This window comes from Mobula hypostoma, chromosome 22 (genome assembly GCF_963921235.1).
Source record: "Mobula hypostoma chromosome 22, sMobHyp1.1, whole genome shotgun sequence".
In the NCBI taxonomy this organism is placed as follows: Eukaryota; Metazoa; Chordata; class Chondrichthyes; order Myliobatiformes; family Myliobatidae; genus Mobula; species Mobula hypostoma.
The window spans coordinates 53,026,383-53,047,391 of NC_086118.1; the positions used below are offsets into that span (position 1 = coordinate 53,026,383).

General features: G+C 39.3%; 1 protein-coding gene across 11 annotated transcripts in view; it reads right to left on the reverse strand.

Moving 5' to 3' along the window:
- Positions 1 to 1,281: 1,281 nt before the first annotated feature.
- bptf (bromodomain PHD finger transcription factor) overlaps positions 1,282 to 21,009 on the reverse strand; it is a 177,377-nt gene continuing 157,649 nt past the window's right edge. For all 11 annotated transcript variants that reach the window (XM_063030610.1, XM_063030608.1, XM_063030609.1 and 8 more), the window contains 5 exons: positions 18,772 to 18,945; positions 15,613 to 15,805; positions 12,416 to 12,500; positions 5,935 to 6,121; positions 1,282 to 2,767 (listed from right to left, as the gene is read on the reverse strand). In XM_063030610.1, coding sequence (XP_062886680.1) covers positions 2,755 to 2,767; positions 5,935 to 6,121; positions 12,416 to 12,500; positions 15,613 to 15,805; positions 18,772 to 18,945 — 652 coding nt within the window. In that variant the 3' untranslated portion in view covers positions 1,282 to 2,754. The remainder of the gene's footprint in view (positions 2,768 to 5,934; positions 6,122 to 12,415; positions 12,501 to 15,612; positions 15,806 to 18,771; positions 18,946 to 21,009) is intronic.

Genomic DNA, 21,009 nt, shown 5'->3' on the forward strand with positions numbered 1-21,009 from the left:
ACCAAAACAAAATTCTTGTGTGTCTTTAAAATGTTAAATTATGTTCCTGGTTCAAAAGAGTAATTATAAATGGGTCAAATGAAGGAGAGTATCAAACATATCAATACTAATTGACTTGACATGCCCAGGCATCATCCCTGATGAAGTTTGAAGAGTTTGTCATCGAAACATCGATTAAAATTGATACCTATATCTCGCTGGACATCCGAGAAGAGTTTATTCATTTCAATTTCTATTTGTGTATAAACTTATGATGCAATTAAACTTACCATACTGGATCTTCAAGTCAGCAAGTAGCAATGCAAAGGGCACCAACATGCATTGCCTCCTACGGGAAGCCTGGGCATGATCATCAGAATAGGTGTATGTCTGCAAAAAATAACTCCAAAGGTTAAAATGTTTTTGAACACAGCCCCATTTACTATTTAAAACAAAATATTACTACATACAAGTTAATAAAACATATGTGCTGTGTGTGATACATGTTTTGTGGGTGCACTAAGGTCTGGAGGAACACTGTTTCATTTGGTTGTATAAATATACAATCAGATGACAATAAACTTAAATTAAATACTTACGCTGGGGTGGAATGAAGCATGCATTTTGAGCGCTTCGCTATCTAACTATGAGTGAGCTGCTGAGGGAACTGGAGTTCCTGGGTCACTTTATTTGAATAGTGTATCCGTGAAGCACATCACAGCCAAGCCTGAGACTATTCACAACCACCATTACAGACAAACATCATGGTGTATTTTGCTTTCAGGTCCCTTACTCCAGATTACCAAGTCCATTTGTAAAACTGTTCACGTTCAGTTCAGCTGGGTTCAATTTGCAGAGGAATTTGGAGAAATATTTTAATGGCAATTTCAATTCCCATCTTTTCCTTAAAACTTCAAACACAAGCGCAGAAGGAAAGCAACCTGGAGAGTTTCTACTGTCCACTTCAGCATCACCGCTTGTTGATTATGACATCAGATGTGTCACAGCAATTTCTTCTTACAAGTTTTTAAAAATTGAAATATAAATAACTTGATGCTTGTGCTCAAAGAAACACATAGAGGTAGCAAGAAAAGTTTCTCATCATTCTAAAACGGAGCAATTTACCATGTTACTCAGGGGAACTGACCTCAAATTTTTAATAATCTCTTCCAAGGCCACAGTCCGGCCACACAACCAAAAAGTAATTTTTTTTCACCAAACTGTCAGGTATAAAAATGAACTAATGGCAAAAAAAAAAACTCCAGAGATGTTTTCTTCTAACTTGATAAAAAGATGACACCAAGGTTGATGTCAAAAACATTACTTTATTGTCTAGGATGAAATGTCCTATCAAGTACAAAAGAATTACTCTTCATAGTCGCCACAATCTGTTAAAAACATAGATAGCAATCTATTGCCTACAGGTAGGAAAGATTTTTTTTTGCAACATTACTCAAACGAATAAGTTCGTGGATATGAATAAATAGTACAGAAATACTGTGATGTGGTGATGAGATATGCAGTATTTCACAACTCTAGAGAGTTAGTCCATAGCTCCCCCTTATTTTAAAACTCAATACAAATGCATACAATATGCAGCATTTCAAACTTAAAGTGTCCTTACACCTTTTCCAAATATTGTTTCTTTAGTTAGAATTCTTGGGAGACCTGAAGTCTCACAAATGGGTCATTTTAAGCACATACAGAAACACTTGTGGATTTTCTCTGTGGGAGATAATGGTTTCCTCCATTTATTGTTTTCATATACATCAATATTTCTGAACCTTAATACAAAAAAGAAACAAAAAAAATCAGCATCTGACAAAATGTTTACATACAAGATATCTTCAGTACACACTGTTTCAGTCTAACAAATTTCTGTAGAGTGATTGACAGTTTTCTGGTGCTTTCCCTTCACCAACGCGGGCAGTCGATCTGGAAGGTGTCAATGCTGTTGCCCACTCAGCCACACGGAGCTCCACCACGGTCAGATCGGTTAGCAAAAGAAACATCTGGTTGGATCCCATTTCACTGTGCTCACGTGTGTCAGCGTGTACATTGTGTGTGTGCGTGCATGTGTATGTGAAATGACTCCTTTCAATGAAAGAAAGGAACAAGGGTTTATCACTCACCGTTACCTACAGCAATTACATAAAAAAGACCAGCTTATCTGCAAGTGAGGTCTTTTTATATCAATAGGAAAAAAAAGCACATAATTAGTTGACAAACAAGGGCAGCAGATTCTAAAAAAGAAAGCTTCATCTTTTCTCAGTAATAAATAAATACAGCTGTCAAACTTAAACACGTTTGTTTCATTAAAGACAGCTTGCAGCCAGCTTCTTCACTGAAGAACTGTGGTGATGAATTTCGCTGGGAAAACTGAAGCCAGCCCCTTGTAATGACAAGAATGGGCAGGATGCATCGTGCCTCCCACCTAATGCCATATGAGGAGGTTGCAAAGTCGATAGGGCTGGTAAAAGGTGGTTTGCTTATTTCTAATTTCCTTCCTTCTCCTCTTCTTTTAATCTCTCCCTTTGAACTTCTAACAAACAAAATGGGGCTTCATCCAATTCAGGTAACTGATTGGTGCTTGAACAACAGTGCTGGTTAAGGTCAGTCAGTCAGGGAGACCTGAATAAGTATATCTGCCTCTGGTGGCATCAACTTCTCGCTGCGTTCTGGATACGGATCCTGTCATTCATGCTTTGTACGATATTGTTCCTTGTTGTTTGAAGTCTAGAGAGTGCTGCAGTCTACGCAGTAGAGTGTAATTTGTTAGGAATGAGACCTATGGAATGGAGAAGGTAATATTTCAGTATTCTTATAACCACAGAACAGTAGCCAATAACTCAACAGCAAAGTTTTCTAATCCACAGAATGTACAAACAGGCAAATAATTACATTAAAATAATTTATATACAAGAGCTTCTGCAGATGCTGGAAACCTTGCTGGAGGAACTCAGCAAGACGGGCAGCATCTATAATGAATTTTGGAAATTTAAAAAAATGTACAGTTCTCCATAAATTCTATTGCTTTCTTCCCCCCTGCAAATGCCTTCAAGAAAATGAATCTCAAAGTAGTATATGATGACGTGTACATACTTCGATAATAAACTTACTTTGAACTTTGGAAGAGAGTAAACAATCTACTACATTTAAAAAAATAATTTTCCAAGAAAAATATTTCCTTACATGAAAAATAATTCATACTTTAGTAATTGTTATTTTTCCCCCTCCTCATATTCAAGTAACATGCAAGCATCTGGTTCTGCTCTAGCAATAAATTTAGACAAGCAAGTGGAGGGGAGGAATTGCACACAAGGATGAAAACATAATTACATGTAATTTTCATGTAGTTACAGTTGAAATCCAAGAAATAATGTTATTTTATATCGGCATATTTACTTAGCACCTTTATTATAGAAAATTGACAAAGTTAGCTCACAGCATAATCACAATCAAACACGCAAGCTTAAACAAAGAGGCTTATTCAAGGGTTTTAAAGGGGGAATAAAAGATGAAGACTGGAGGGAATTTCAGAGGCCATAAGACACAAGAGCAGAATTAGGACATTCGGCTAATTGAGTCTGCTCCACCACTCCATCATGGCCAATTTATTATCCAATTCAACCGCATTCTTCCAACTTCTCCCCTTAGCCTTTGATTTTCTTATTAATCAAGAACCTATCAACCTCTGCTTTAAATATACCCAACAACTTGGCCTCCACAGCCATCCAAGGCAATGAATTTCACAGATTCCACCCCCACACCCCCATCTAAAGAAATTCCTCATTTCTATTCTAAAGGGACATCCTTGTATTCTGAAGCTGTGCCCTCAGACTCCCCAACTATAGGGAACATCCTCTTCACATCCACACCACCTAGAGTTTAAGACTGTACAACATAATCCTGCGGCAAATGTAGTTGGGGATAGACAACACAATGTTGTTTTGCAGATAGATGGAGGCTCTCAGAGAGGTGTTGTGGAGGGATTTGAAAACTTTTAAAAGTGAAATATTATTGCATGCGAATTACTGAGGTGATGATGCGGACTTCAACTACTGCACAGTCTTGTCATCTTCAGAAGTTTTCGGATGACTCTGCCATAGTTGGATGCATCAATAAGGGAGATGAGGTTGAGTACAGGGCTACAGTAGGAAATTTTGTCACATGGTGTGAGCAGAATCATCTGCAGCTTAATGTGAAAAAGACTAAGGAGCTGGTGGTAGACCTGAGGAGAGCCAAGGTACCGGTGACCCCTATTTCCATGCAGGGGGACAATGTGGACATGGTGGAGGATTACAAATACCTGGGGATACAAATTGACAATAAACTGGACTGGTCAAAGAACACTGAGGCTATCTATAAGAAGGGTCAGAGCTGTCTCTATTTCCTGAGGCCACTGAGGTCCTTTAACATCTGCCAGACGATGCTGAGGATGTTCTACGAGTCTGTGGTGGCCAGTGCTATTATGTTTGTTGTTGTGTGCTGGGGCAGCAGGCTGAAGGTAGCAGACACCAACAGAATCAACAAACTCATTCATTAAGGCCAGTGATGTTGTGAGGATGAAACTGGACTCTCTGACAGTGGTGTCTGAAAAGAGGATGCTGTCCAAGTTGCATGCCATCTTGGACAATGTCTCCCATCCACTACATAATGTACTGGGTGGGCACAGGAGTACATTCAGCCAGAGACTCATTCCACTGAGATGCAACACTGAGCATCATAGGAAGTCATTCCTGCCTGTGGCCATCAAACTTTACAACTCCTCCCTTGGAGGGTCAGAGACCCTGAGCCAATAGGCTGGTCCTGGACTTATTTCATAATTTACTGGCATAATTTACATATTACTATTTAACTATTTATGGTCCTATTACTACTTATGAAGCAACTGTAACGAAAACCAATTTCCCCCTGGATTAATAAAGTATGACTATGACTACTACTACTATGTGGGACTTGACTGGCAAGATATGAATGAGGTAGTTTTGGAAGAACAGAAGCATTTGGTAGGTGCAAGATAGGTGGCTGATTTAGAAAGTACTGTTAAATCTGAGTCCAGATATAATAAACACATGTAATTATAGCTTCAGTAGCAGATGGTTAATGTTGTAGTGAGGCAAGGCAGCCTTCGTGAAAGAAAAGTTATTGAGTTGGAGAACTCAGGTTTGACAAAGAGGTTGTGAAGTGGCCACAAAAGAAAACCAGAATCAAAACCTGTTTCAAAGAAGAGAAAATCTGCAGATGCTGGAAATCCAAACAACACAACAAAATGCTGGAGGAACTCGGCAGGCTAAGCAGCATCTATGGAAAAGATATTTTGGGCCCAGACCCTTCGGCAGGACCGGAGCAAAAAAGATGAGGAGTAGATTTAAAAGATGGGAGAATGGGAGAGAGAAACACAAGGTAATAGGTGAAACAGGGAGAGGGAGGGATGAAGTAAAGAGCTGGAAGTTGATTGGTGAAAGAGATACAGGGCTGGAGAATGAGGAGTCTGATAGGAGAGGACAGAGGCCATGGAAGAAAGAAAAGTGAGGAGATCACCAGAGGGAGATGATGGGCAAGCAAGGAGATAAAGTAAGAGAATGGGGGGCGGGGGGTGGCAGGGGACGGAATTACCGGAAGTTGAAGAAATCAATGTTCATGCAATCAGGTTGGAGGCTACCCAGATGGAACACAAGCTGTTGTTCCTCTAACCTGAATGTGGCCTCATCACAACAGTGGAGGAGGCCATGAGTTGACATATCGTAATGGGAATGGGAAGTGGAATTAAAATGGGTGGCCACTGGGAGATCCCCCTTCTTCTGGCGGACCGAGTGTAGGTGCTCGGCGAAGCAGTCTCCCAATCTTCGTTGGGTCTCACTGATATACAGGGAAAACCCATTTCATTCTTTTTCCCCTTGCCAAAACTCAAGAGCAGCCACTGTGCATACTGACCACAGGTACAGGTCTTACCTATTTGCTTTGAACGTCTTCAGTTTCTGTACAAAAAACGATTCTAGAACCTCTGCACATTGATAAAACGGTGAATCACTTGGATTATAATAACGACAGTTGTCAAAGATTTTGGTCATGTCACCAACAAAGTCTGTCAGTTTCTTGTAGAATCGATGATGCACTCTTTCTTCCATGGTGGCCAAGTCTGTAATAAAAATAAGTTATATTTTCATTAAATAATTAAAAATCTGGAAGCAGTCTGAAATACCGCTTCACAATGACCCACAACAATGTTTCATCTCCTTGCCTATCAGGAATCTCCGACTACCATCGAGGTGGTGGTACAGAAGTCTGAAGACCAACACTCAAATGTTTTAGGAATGGCTTCTTCCCCTTTGCCAACATATTTCTGAACCATCCATGAACACCACCTCATTATTCTTCTTTTGCACCATTTAGTTTTGCAACTTATTGTAATTTTTATCTATTGCACTGTACTGCTTCTCAAAACAACAAATTTCATGAGACTTCTGATTCTATTGCTGCCCTAAAATTATACAAATAATCTGCTAGTATCCTCTAATGAACAGAATTCCAAAACTCACAGCACTCAAAGTAATGCCCTCCCTTATTAAGCATTCAATTCTCCTTGCAACAAACAATAACAGGGTTAACTTTCCTAATTATTTGCTTTGTTTGCAGATTAAGCACTTGACCACCCAGGTCCATTTGCACTTTTGAGCTCCCTTTCCCTGTCTCCATATCCATTTACACAATTATTTTTTTTCTGTCAAAATGGACAATTTCACATCTTTGCACATTCTACCCCATTTACCAGGTCATTATTCGTTCATTTAACCTATTTATATTCTCTGTAGCCTCTTTATCCTCTTCACAACATTCCTCCTTGCCTTTTAGCTTTATTAAAGGTTTTATCAAAGTCAGTGACCGAATTGAGGTCCAAGCATCAATCCCTGTGCTGTGACTTTTGTTACATCTTGAACCTAGCAAAGACACATTTTGCCTGTTGTTCTCTCCCGTTAGCCAGGAAATCTTCAATCTATATTTATTCATTACCTCCTGTACATGAGCTTCTACCTCCTTCAATGTTTGATGTGCAAACTTGTCAAAGATCTCCCAGAAATCAAAGCACAATACATCCACCCATTCCTTTTGATCCACTGTTAAGATACTACTTCAAATTCATGAATAAATGGGTCAAACATGAGTACCTTTTCACAAAACGATGTTGATCAGTTTGAATTATTCCTAGGTGTATAACACCCTTCATAATAACATCTAATACTTTCCCTACTAAAATATCAGCTTGAGAAATGTAAGAGATTGAGATGTTGCATTTATTTAAAACATACATGTGAGTCATGTGTACTGGTCTGCTCTGAGCAGATTTTCATTAAAAATGAGTTCTTTCATAATGGGGAGAAAAATCTGTACTTAAACACCCAATTCGCTCAAGCATGGAATTTCTGAAACTATGGGTGGTACAAACAAATCTTGTACAACCAAACCGCATAAACAATGACACACAGTAATATGATTTTAAAATTCAGGTTTAAACCAGCGTCCTAAATCTGCTACTACCTTACTCCAAAATTATTAGTAATCAGACTAGCCAGCTCCTTCACCAACTTGTGTCCAGAATGAGAAACAACAGTTATGCACTGCAGTATTACTGGGGAAACACAAACATCTCTGGAGGAACTTCTATGGAGGGAAATGAACAGTCGACATCTTGGATCAAGACTCAACATCTGATTGGGACCAAAAGCCAGTATGAAGAGGTGGAGGGAAGGAAGCATTTATAATTTAGAGATTAAAGAGATTACATGTACATTGAAACATACAGTGAAATGTGTTATTTGCAGCAATGATCAACATAGTCCAAGGCTGTGCTGGGAGCAGCCCACAAATGTTGCCATGCTTCCAACATCAACACAGCGTGCCTGCAACTTACCAACCCTAACTGTATGACTTTGGAATATGGGAGAAAACTGGAGCACTTGAAGGAAACCCATATGGTCACAGGGAGAATATACAAACTCTTTACCGACAGTGGTGGGAATCGAGCCCTGATCTTACTGTAAGGCGTTATGCTAATTGCACGTTACTGTGCCATATTCATACAGCATGAATTTCCCAAATTTTGGAAGAGACCACAAATGTGAAGAATACTTCAGTACTCTACATTGCCACCTACTGTCTTCTTCGAATCTTTAACAATAGCAGTGGCAATGAATAGCAAGAACTTAACTAAAATACTTACAATAGTTTCAGCAATATGTTTTCTGCATTTATGCAATTTACAAGAAAGGAAAACACAAAGTAGCTGTTTGAGATTTCAGTTCCCAGATCTTGAATAAGATGGGACAAACCTTGTTTCATTGCGCCTGACAGTTCTGTAGGGTGCTGCTACTCATCCAACCTCCACTATTTGGTGTTTTTCTGTACACTCCAAGTGTGGAAGTTGGAGATGTGATGGAGGTTGAAGTATCAGACATATTTAAAATAGTGAAAGTTGCCTTTTCATGGCAGTGATGTTGGGGACAGGTCCTCATTCAGTGCCTAATGGCCACTCAAAGCCCACACTCCTCAGAGAAGGGCAAGCAGCATTTATCCCATAGCACTGAAGAATGAGAATCAAGTCACAGCAAGATACTGAATGGAAAAAGATCCCTCAGCCACTTAATATGTGCAATTTGTAATAATTTTCCATTTTGTGAGCAGTCAGATTGAGCCTAATCTGGGCTAATACAAACAGGGCTGAGGAACAATTGTATATATTTTTAATTACTGAACAAATTAAAGAACATTTATCTAAACCTGATACATTTCTAACAAACCCCAAATGATAATGAAGACAGAGTATTAAGTCTATATTTACATGTACTTATCATATCATGGTGGCTTAGAAAAATGCTATTGGAATACACCTGATGATGCAAATAGCAGTACCAAGAGAAGTAACTATAAATGGTCAAATAAGTTTATTTAGAACAGGGGTTCCCAACTTTTTTTTATGCTATGGACTCCTACCATTAATTGAGGGGCTTGTGGACCCCAGGTTTGGGAACCCTAACTTAGAAGGAGAAAATGCCAAATCTATTCTTCACCTGGGCAGCTGAATCTGCTCACATGCCAGCCAGAGTTTTCTTGCTTCTTTGGGCAGTTTGACAAATTGATGAACTTTCTCAGATAAAAATGAAAGGTGAAGTTCGTGACTAGACTAGGTATTTTGTTTAAATCTAGGCGATGGAAAATAACTGGACTGGAGGACTGGAATAGTAAATCATCACTGGAGTTCATTGGAGCACTCAGTATCTCATCAAAGCCTGACAACACAATGAACAGTTTTACAAATAAATCACTATCTGTAAATTGAAACTACCGAATGGCAACCCAGCTAAGGATACTAATCAAGAAAAGTGGAGACACAGCAGCCCCATTCTCAACTGTGAAAGACACATTGGAAATTTTATTTCTTGCAAGAAGATTAACATATGAAAATAAATTTGGTCAATGTTGCAAGCACATTATTTGTAATAAGCAAAACCTGTTAGGCTATTTATGTTGAAATGGCAAGTGTCTGAAGTTATTTAGAACTTTAAAAAGTCCACCAGTCTGATTCAACCAACTGGTCCATAGCAAATGTTTTCCCACATGCTTGTGTACTAAGTGAGAAACATTAAAATTTTGTCTTGGTTAATGTCCTGTGGAGGAAGATTGTTATCATTGCATGCCCTGACTACTACCTTCAAACAGTCCTCACTCCTGGGACTAAAGCTACTAAAGTGTGAAAGACCAAGAGACAGAGCCGCTTTCATCTGGGTATTTATACCCCTTATTTGTCATCAACACAAAAACAAGCAGCTTTCCAAGTCTGTAATTTACGGCCTGCTTTGTTTTGATTGCTCTTAAACAAATTAAGTTTTAGAAAGTAAATGGAGACAGAGGGCGGGCATGCATAACTTTAAGCCAAAGTGCTGATCACAAAAGATAGTGTAAATTTACAACTATTACTGTATAAACTGCAAATGCGATAAGCTATTATTAAACTACTAGAATAAACCATGTTCTCATCAATCATTCAAATCAGCTTCGTGACTGGACACATACTCACTGTTCTTCCTAGATTTCTTCCTTGCTCTGGATTAAATCCTTTCAAACTGCCATTGCAATGGCAAACAACTTTAATCCAAGGATGAAAGGGATGTGGGAAAAATAATTGCCAAAGGAGACATGAAATTAATTTAATCATGCCTGCATAGCAGCCATTCATCATGTACCTGCTCTGGCAGTTAAAATCTACTCCACAACAGGCGAGTATTTTGCTAACTAGTCCTCTGCACTCGTGTCTGTAAAATAACTCAGGACAGAATCAGAGTCATACACCAATACAGCACAGAAACAGGCTCTTCAGCCCATCTAGTCTGTACCCAAACTATTATTCTACTCTAGTCCCATTGACCTGTACCTGCCCTCCATAATCCTTCCATTTTTTACTTATCCAAACTTTTCTTAAGTGTTAAATTGAACCTGTATCCACCATTTCCACTGGAAGCTCCTTCTACACTCTCACCATCCCCTGAGTGAAACAGTTCATCCGCAGGTTTCCCTTAAACATTTCATCTTTCACCCTTAACCTATGACCTCTAGTTCTAGAATCAAAATCACAGTGGAAGAAGTGCCCAAGTATATGTGAGCATTAAATGAATGTGATTGGTGTTAAGAGAAATGGGTTACAATTTACAGGGCACTGGTACAAGTACTGCACTAGCTGAGAGATGTTCCACTGGCACCCGAGGGAAAACACCTTCACAGAGAGGACGGTGCAAACATGGATTGAGCTGCCAGAGTAAGTGGCTGAAGTGGGTACAATAACAACATTTAAAAGACATTTGGATAAGTAATGGATAGGAGGGATTTAGAGGGATATGAGCCAAACATGGGCAAATGGGATTAACAACACTGTCGGCATTTATGAGTTGAACTTGTATTTTTCAATGCTTACTACAGGATTCACTTGACTTGAATTCAGACTGGTGTCTAAATAAATCAAATAATCTTACCTAATTCGTCCATCAAGTACTTTAAACCTCTGCCACTTGTTTTGATCTTTCTGGTAAGGGAAGTATGTCCTTTTCATTTTGTCTAGGTACATGGTAATTCCAACTACCTCAGTTACATCTACCCTCAGGAACATGGCTCCAGAAACTACCTTGCCTTACTCTATAATTTTTTTTTTGGCTTCCAATTTTCAGGCTCTATTCAAAAACAAAAACAGAGTTGATCGATGTCCATCTATGAGGTAAATCAATCTTTTAGAACCAAATTCACATCAGAATTGAGGAAACCTATGGCACAAAGGATGTGGTTCAGCAACATACATATTTATTTACTTAAGGGACAGCATGGTAACAGGTCCTATCTGCACATTGTGGTTGGGCCACCCAATTACACCCATGTGACCAATTAACCTACTAACCCATACATCTTTGGAATGTGGGAGGAAACGAGCACCCAGAGGAAATCTAAGCGCCAATGGGAGAACGTACAAACTCCTTACAGAGAGTGGTAGAATTGAAACTGGGTTGCAGGGGCAGTAATAGCATTATGCTAACCACTACACTGCTTATTCTGCCATATTCTGAAAGACTACAACAGCACAGATACCAAGAGAATTTTATCCCCTCACAGAGGAATCTTGAACTCAGGAGGTCCACTTGGAAGGTGATAAGGGAGAATTTTATCACTCAGAAGATCTGGTACTCTCTAGTTCAGACAGTCATGGAAAATGAGTCACTGAATCTTTTTAAGGTTGAAGCAGACCGATTCTCGAAGTATTAGGCAGTAAGAGTTATTGGGAAGAGGTAGGAGAGTGGATTTGATGCTCAGATCAAATTAGCCATGATCTTACTGAATGACAAACAGTTTAAAGAGACTAATGGCCTACTTCTGCTCCTATTTCAAAGATAAAGATTAGATTTATTTGTCATACGTACATCAAAGCATAGAGCGAAATATGTTGTGTGTGTCAGATCAAATTAGTGAGGATTCTGTTGGACAGTCTAGAAGTGTCGCCACCTTTCCAGCGCCAACATAGCATGCCATATCTCACTAATCTTAACCATACATCTTTGGAATTTGGAAGGAAACCGGAGCACCCGGAGGAGATCGATGCAGTCACAGGAAGAACGTACAGACAGCAGCAGGAATGGAAGACTGAATAGTGATCCCTGGCGTTGTAAAGCGTTGTGCTAACCATTATGCTACAGTGCTAATTAACTAACTTCCTTGTCACTACTGCTTTATATCCAGTGACTTGTGTATAACAACTTCAATTCTCCATAAAATGAAGCACTCTGCCATCTTAAGTGGCAAGGCTGTGACTGGACAACTGTGCAAAGGAAATCATGCATAATTGTCACCATTACTTTCTTTTTAAAACGTTGTCAAACTGAAAAAGATATATAGTACTTACCCATTGGCTCTTTGATGATACCATAATAATCTGGTGCATCATTGGGATCTACTGGTTCCAAGAAGGGCCAAGCCATCTTATGAGCCTATTGAAAAATTAAACAGTATATTAAACTTAAAATGTTTCATAAAAATCACCAGTGAATGGTGCTCCTGCTTGTTTTCAGTAAAAGGAAAATGTAAAATGAGTGCAGGTTAAGATACCTTCATTTTCAATTCAGAGTTTTCCTGGGAATGCTACGATGATCGTTACTTTAAGTGATTCTTCAATCCCAAGCCACTTGAAAGTAGGACTAGGGAGCTGCCAGTACCTGTGGAATTGTATCCCAGCACATTTCTACTTTGAGGTGAGCAGAAGGAGAATTTGTGGAATGAGAATAGAGGAAGTGGGAAGGGAATCTGAAACATGTACTCAAATGGCCATTTTACTATCTAGTACATTTGGAAGATGTTGTGGAAGCTGCTTTGGTGGTGTTTGTCTAGTACTGCAAGATGCCTGCTGAAGGCAGTCCTGAGCTCAGAAGGACATAGCACAGCAATCACTGCTGCCTAGTAGACCTCAGGTTTTTTAGATCTCGGCTCTTAATCTTCATATACCATCATACTCAGTCAATTGAAGGTTGGGCTGGCACATCGAAAGCTGCAGTAAATTTCATCATCAATGTTTACTTTCACTGAGATGTGGCTCTGGAGATTTGAGCAGTGATCCATGTTTTCCAAGATCTCACTGAAGGGCAATGTGGCACAGCACTGAATCCATCCTCTTCTGCACTTTAGTTAAAGACTCAATAACAATTTGGAGCTCGGCCTCTGAACAATCATCCACTAACTACTGCAGCTGGATTCCTGAGATTTGGGAGATCCTGTAGTTAAGATAAACCTAACAATTTCCCACTAATTCTAAAGATTAGCTCTGCTTTCACAGGATATTAATTGGAGATGAGGGTGCCAACATGACAGATTGAGAATAATACTGGAACACAGCCTTTATTTGACACTGGTCTTCACTGAGATTGGTCTTTTGTAGACCCAATGACTTGTACCACAGCTTACTTATTATTGTAGTGCTAACATAAAATAAAGACTTATTTCTATGGGCAGCCAAAGTTGACAAGGAGGTTCAGTGGTTTGCCTGTTTGGAGTCGCAGGCTTGGATGACAATACCGAATATCTTGCATCGTGTTTTTAAAGGGGCTGAGCACAATCCTCAAACACATATCAGCTTTTAGAAATGTGTCTCGCTAAATAGGATTGCAAATTGTGAATGATTAGGCATTCCTTTGACTCTGTAAACTCAAACCTCAGAACTCCCACTGCAAGATTAAATAGCATAAATTAATACGCATCTCTTGCAAACAAAAGTTTATTGAACTAGTGATGCTCAACTGATGCCAGATAATAATTCCTTTGCTGTCACAGGTGAGAGAGGCAGACATTCTTAAGACTATAGACCCAAAATTAGAAAACAACAAAAAAAGAAATGGATTGACAATAGCATCTTCACAAGATAAAAACTTGAAACAGTATTTGCAATTCGCAATTTAACTGCTTCATTAAAAAATTGGTGACAGAGTAATACCACTGAATTTTAAATTTTCACAGCTCATTTTTAAAAACTGTCACTGATAAAATGCTTTGCTTTGCACTTGTAGTAAATTGCATCATTGTTTAACTAAGGCATTTTGTGCAGCAAGCTAGTCTAAACCTTTCAATGGTTAATACTACCAATTAACATGTAGGAGGACAGAGCAAAGTCAAGATGGCGCTAAACGGCGACTCTTTTGCTTACATCTTTGGAAGACTCTGACCTGGAGTTACACTCTGACTTTGGTTCTTTGAGGGAGTGGGACCCGCTCTCAGGGCCTCACGACCGGCTGTTTTTTGATATCCCAAAGATGCGGCCTGGAAGACTAGTGCACTTTCAGGGTGCCAGATTTTTGTGGCTCTGGAAACGGGCTGATTCAAGTCTGGTGCCCCTGACTGAGTTGTCACAGGAGAACACTGAATATTGGGAGCAGTGGGTTAGCTGGTGGCTATGTGTCCAGAGACATAAGCCTTTCCAGAGCCAATTCTCTGGGTGCAGAGCTTGGTAAGAGCAACACATCATACTTTTAACATCATAATCAGCAAGTTGTTTGTTATGTCCCTCCTCTCGCTGTGAAATAGGGACATTTCTTTTTCCCTTATTAGGGAGAGACAGAGCTTGTGGTATGTCAAATTACTGGGTGAAGAAGTAGTCTTTGGGATACTAAAAGTCCGTGCCTTCATTGATGCTTTGCTGCACACTTGAGTGCTCGGTGGAGGGCACCGATGCTTTTTTTGTCAGGCGGGGGGGGGGGTTGTTGCCTTGCCGCTGCTTGTGCATGGGAGGGGGAAGCTAGGAGGGTAGCTTTGTGGTACTAACGTCTAACTGTCATTCATTCTTTGAGGGGATGCTGGAAATTCAGAGACACACACACACACACATACAGTGCTGGAGGAACTCAGCAGGTCAGGTAGCATCTATATAAAGGAACAAACTGTGAAACTTACGGCAACACACACAAAATATGCAGGAGGAACTAAGCAGACGAGGCAGTATCTATGGAAAAAAAGTACAGTTGATGTTTCAGTCTGAGACCATTTGGCAGGACCGGAGGAAAAAAAAGATTTTTTTTCTTCCACGGCCTTCTGTTCTCGTCTATTGGACTCCCCCTTCTCCAGCCCTGCATCTCTTCCAACAATCGACTTCCCAGCTCTTTACTTCATCCTTGCCCGCTCTCGGTTTCACCTATCACTTTGTGCTTCTCTCTCCACCCAACCTTTCAAAGCTACTCATCCTCTTTTCTCCTGCCGAAGGGTCTTGGCCTGAAACATCAACAGTATTTTTTCCCCATAGATGCTGCATGGCCTGCTGAGTTCCTCCAGCATATTTTGTGTTACTTGGATTTCCAGCATCTGCAGATTTTCTCATTTGTCGAAATTACAGGCCAAGAAGGGTTGTAATGCAGGGGTTCGGCACGAAATATCAACAGTCTATTTCTCTCCACTGATGCTGCGTTATCTGCTGAGTTCCTCCAGCATTTTGTGTGTTACTTAAACTACTCCCCAATCTTTTATTGTTTTTGAGTGAAAAATAGTTAACTGTAAGCAGAAAAGTTAAGAACTGACTGCGTTTGCAGTTATAACAGCAAGTTTCTTTTGAAGTAAGTTCCCTACCTGTAATGAGCGCAGCACCCGTCTAAGACCCTCATAGTCTTTTTCTGAAAGAGGGCTGAGCACAGTCATAGCATCCTCTGTGGACTGGCACTGTGGACAGACATACTCATCTATGAGATCGGCCTCACTCTGAAGTATGCCAACACAGCGCCCATGGTACCAGTTCTGGCAACGGTCACAGCCGATGTAAAACCTATGAGTTTAAACAAAAAAAAACAATTATATTAACTGTAAAGTTCAGCAACAACAAACTGTACCATTGCTTATGTATTTAGTTTCTTTCAGCATACTCTCTTGGTGACACCAACTATTTGTAGTAAAATGTAGTTCAGCCATGCAGATCAAAAGACTTGCAGTTTAATCACTAGACTATGCTGAATTAGCTTAAATAATACAGCACTGCAAAAGGCCACAAAATCTGGAATCAGTCCAATTCCCATCCCTAATCATTATCCACTTCTCCAATTGTTTGTGCTTCCCATTAAAGATCCCTGTTCCCAAATCATCACTGTGACAGACTAAGTAGTGAAAAATCAGTTTAATCTTTTTTGCTTCACAAATCTAGAGAAGCTTTTACAACCTGCTTTTAACCTTCACTGCAGTTACACTCACACACTCTACTTTTCCTTTTTAACCAGTTTGTCACCCTTGGCTGGAATTTAAAACTATTCCCAGATCTCAGGTGTGCTGCCTTTTCTGTCCATTTGGTATTTCTCTTCTTGTATCTAACATTGACTCTAAAATAGTTTTGTAAGCCTTGGCTGAGTCTCCTTTCATGTTTTATTTTTATACTAGACATTAATAAATAATTTCTGTAATTCATCCATAAACTTTTTAAAATGTTTGCCATTACCTATACACTCCCAACCCTCAAGTGACTTTGCAACTCACCCCTTGTATCTATACTGGTTCCCTTATATAGTTTCAGAAATCACTTGTCAATATCAACTCTCTCATTTCCCAAATTTAATTCTGTCATACACTGATTGCTCTTTCTGAAGGGATACCGTACAACAAAGATCTCTCATTACATCACAGCCAGTCTAGAATGATCTGTTCTTTATTTCTATCCAAATACATTGGTTAAAAAGAACATGATGAACATATAAGAATTTAGTTAATATCCATCTTCACTACCTTCTTTTACTAAGGACGCAATTCCATGTCCTTCTTGCTCACCCTTCTCATATACTTTCTTGTTCTGTTTTCATCCCTGCCACCCTAAAGCCATCTCTGCAATCACCACTATATCATATTCATTTATAACTATAATCACAGTTAATTCATCTACCTTACTGTGAATACCTTGCGCAATGACCAAATGCACAGAGCGTGACCATCTGACACGGCCTGACCAAATTTCTAACATGTGTAAATGTATATGGTGAATAAAGTTGATCCTTGAGATACCATGTCTTCAAGCTTGTCTTTTTAACATTACTAGTCACCTTAGCATTGTTTTACAGTGTGACCCTATTTGTTCCTAGCACCCAAATTCTTTATTTTCCACTTTTGTTTTCTTGATTCCCACCTTTCATTTCTATCATCAAATCTTTCTTCCCGTTCATCCTGCTCTGGTTACTATCCCAGCTTCAATCTTTTCCAAGAGCATCAGCACTCTCCCCCCAACTCCTCAAGCAGGCTCATTGGTTCCGGCCTGACCCAGACGTAATCCCTCCTGCTTTACAGGCCCAGTTTCAAGCAAGTCAGCGAAGAAAGCAATTATTTCAAATATAAATTATTCCCCAATAACTTCAAAATTGCAAAGCACACGCACAATTATGAGCAAGCTTTGGGATCAGAAAAATCTCTAAACTGGCCATAGGTAGTGAATGATTTAAGCCACTAAAATATTTGGCCCATTATATTTTTTTCATATTTCAAAAGAGTAAACACCATCACAGGTAGCAGAAAGACAATACTGCAAAGCTATGAATAGCAACATTTAATGCAGTCCAGAACAAATGTTATATATTTTTGAGACACTACAGGCAATTTTCTGCTTTGTTAAACAGTAATGTCCAAGTCAAAATGTTAATATTTCAAGCATAATAAAGTTTTCACTATTAACAAAACAGAAAACTGCTTCTTGAACCTTGCAAAATTGTATTGTTTAATGTTAGACACAAAACTTCCAAAAAGCTTAATAGTAAGAAAAAAATCAGATATGGATAGATAATTTTAACATTCTAGAAATGAATAGAATTCACCGAATATTGATGCTACTTGACCTGCTGAGCATTTCCAGTATCTTCTGATCATGATCTGCAGAATTTTCTCTGGGTTTCAAGGTGCCAATTTTTAATCCCCTATTGTACAATTCACATCCGTCACCTGAGTTTTTTCATTTTACTCATAAAAGTAAAATAATTTTTCAGGAACCCCAAGCAGATTTAAGATTAAATGCAATTCCAAGAGTGACTCAGCGAGATGTGGAATGAAAGAGCCAGACAGATCAAAGTCTCCTAGCTTCATTTCAATCTGTGGATCTAGCAAGCAAGCTAGTGACAAGTGGGTTCCTGAGCTGAGAACTGGAGGAATAAAATTGTTAAGGCCTTAACGCAGCTTGGCCTCGGTCCAGATGAAGGATTTCAACCGGAAACATCAGCTGTCCATTTCCCCTTACAGATATTTATTGCCCGAGTTCCTCCAGCTGTTTGTTTTAAGACTTTAACCTGTTACGGCTACTGAAAGCTATGATGTTGGAAAAGGACAGAATTAGCTTTGCCATGATGACTCAACATGGACATAAGATTGTAATTCTAGAGTATTTGTTGTTCAGTTTGTGAGAATGCTTAGAACCAACGGGAGCATATCTCAGCAGCGAGTCAAATGTCTTCAGACAAAGGAGAAGGGATGAAATGGATTAACTGTGGTTGTCCTAACCAGAACAGATGGGACTGCAGGATATTAACTTGCACACATTCAAATTTAATGGAGAAGATACCAGCAAAGCAGACAGTGAATGGATTACCATTGGAAGATATAAAAAAAATGGAGTAGTAACAGATAGTACAGGCAAGTTTAAAATGATTTCATGCAGTTTGCATCACAAACAGCAGGTAAAAGGCATCTACAAAGGACAATAGTACATGCCTGTCCCTCAATAGGAAAGCATTCAAAGGGCGATATAAAGTCTCTGTTGGTGTTTCAGCTTACTGTGATTCGTCGTATGGTGTTCTACAGATACAGTAGAGCTCCTCGCTGCTGCCCTCCTGTGCTCGTTTACACTCATTGCAAATGTACTCATCCATTTTTTTAGCCTCTTTTTCTGTGATACCAACACATTCTCCGTGATACCAATTCGTACAGAGATCACAGCCAATGTAGAACCTGAAAAACGAACACACACATTGGAGTGTGTTTAGGCTTCTCTCTTCCCTCCCATTAACTTAAAAAAAAATAATGCAGAGGCTACATGATGGTGGGGCATACTAATGTGCTGACATGTTAGGTCAGAGCAGGCAGGTAAGGATCTTAACCTACAGTAACAACAAATCAGTCTCAACCATGGTGAGACAGGGTGACCTTATAGACCTCCCCAGAGAAAAAAATACAAAAATGAGAGAGAGTCAAAAAGGACCTCACTTGTATACTGCTAATGATAAATGATCTGCAGAACTGTCTGGTATTTTTGCTTGGGAATTCAGCATGGAACACAAGAAATCATGATGCTTGGCACGATATTAATTAGGAAAACCAAAACAGAAGGAACAATTCATGGATTCACAGGTAATGGAGCTTCAGAAATGTGTTCAATTCATACTTTCAAAATGCTTACCCTATTTCCAACATAATCACTGGAGTAAGTTGGATTGTTCAATGCTACAATCCAAGACAGCATACTGGCCAACAGCAATGGCTCCAGTTAGCCTACCAGGAAGTTCAAAAGGCTGACTGAGCCTTTTTCTCATTTGTGATAGAAAAGGAAAACAGAACTCCCTTTAATGCAAACTAAATTTTAGTGAAAGTACATGGTATTTTGTTATGGCAAAGTCCCCAGATAGCAGACCACCTGATCACATTGGATTAGTCAGAATACGAGATATGGGTACTCCTTTGATTTTGCATTTGAAGTTGTGTTTTTTTCTGATGGACATATTCCATGAGGAATGAATATTTCCTTTTCCTGCAGGCCAGTAGTGTTGTGTAATGACAAAGAAAATTTCTCCTTCCTCTCTGCCTTCATAATGATGCAACAGAGATCACTAGCATTTACTTTAGGTGGTCAGATCTACAGATCACAACCAAAATATGGAAGTGACATTGCATCATGTTTTTCAGAGTCAAAACCAAAGCAGATTTTAAAAAAAAAATTCCGAAGAAAGCCAGAAGGCAGGAGAATGGGGTTAAGAAGGATAATAAATCAGCCAGGATGGAATAGTGGGGCAGACGTAATGGGCCAAATGGTGTAATTCTGCTCCAATATCTTCTGATCTATGGTCTTATGAAATATTGAATCTGGCAGTCTTTACGAGCAACTGTGGCACAGGACCATGCCACACAATAACAACATGGTTATTTTGCAAATTCCTACAATTTTGATCCTCATGCTTTCTAGTCAAAGGTCTGATTTTTCTTCAGAGTAAGACTGGCTACTAAACTGTTCTTGCAGAACTGATGAAATAACCTGGAAAATGGAACAGTTAAGAGTAGTTTTCCCCGTAATTGTAGGAATATACCACACTTTATTCCTGGGAATAAAGGGCGACTTATTATGTTTTTGACACTGTGGTAGGATAGAGAAGAGGAACAATCAGATATCAACGAATAATAGTACAGGATTGCAGATTAATCTTAGTACAGTCCAACACCCATTCTATTTACATGATTATTAAACATTCATTATCCTTTACAACAGGGCTTGGGAAAAAAAAAACAAAAGTTAGAACCAACATAAAAACAACTTATTTTTGTACAAAAATTCAGTTTCAAAATGAACAACAGGATATTAGTTTATCTACAAGAAACAAGGATTGTACACAATCTCAAAAATGAACTGGACAATAACACTGGTTAAAATGGAAACAAGCATTTCATTCCTACCCAAAGGCTACCCCGAGTCATCACCGTGGCAGACCAAGTAGTGAAAAAGTAGTTTGATCATAAAATGCAGAAAGTGTGGTGACAATGTGTTATGGACCTGCAGCCTGATTGACAATGCTACATTCCTGTCATGTGCCTCACTATTGAAGAGAGGGAGCAAACTACAATCTATAGCACTGGAAGCAACTACTTGAACTATTCTGTCTTTAAAACAACTTCTCATTGCTTTGCTCTCTCAGGATAAGACAATACCCTCCTCTATGAATATGAACACCCCTCACTTAAAGACACTGCAACAGTCTCTATCCCCTACAATAAATCATTCCATAGTTCCATGAACTCAGCTCATGC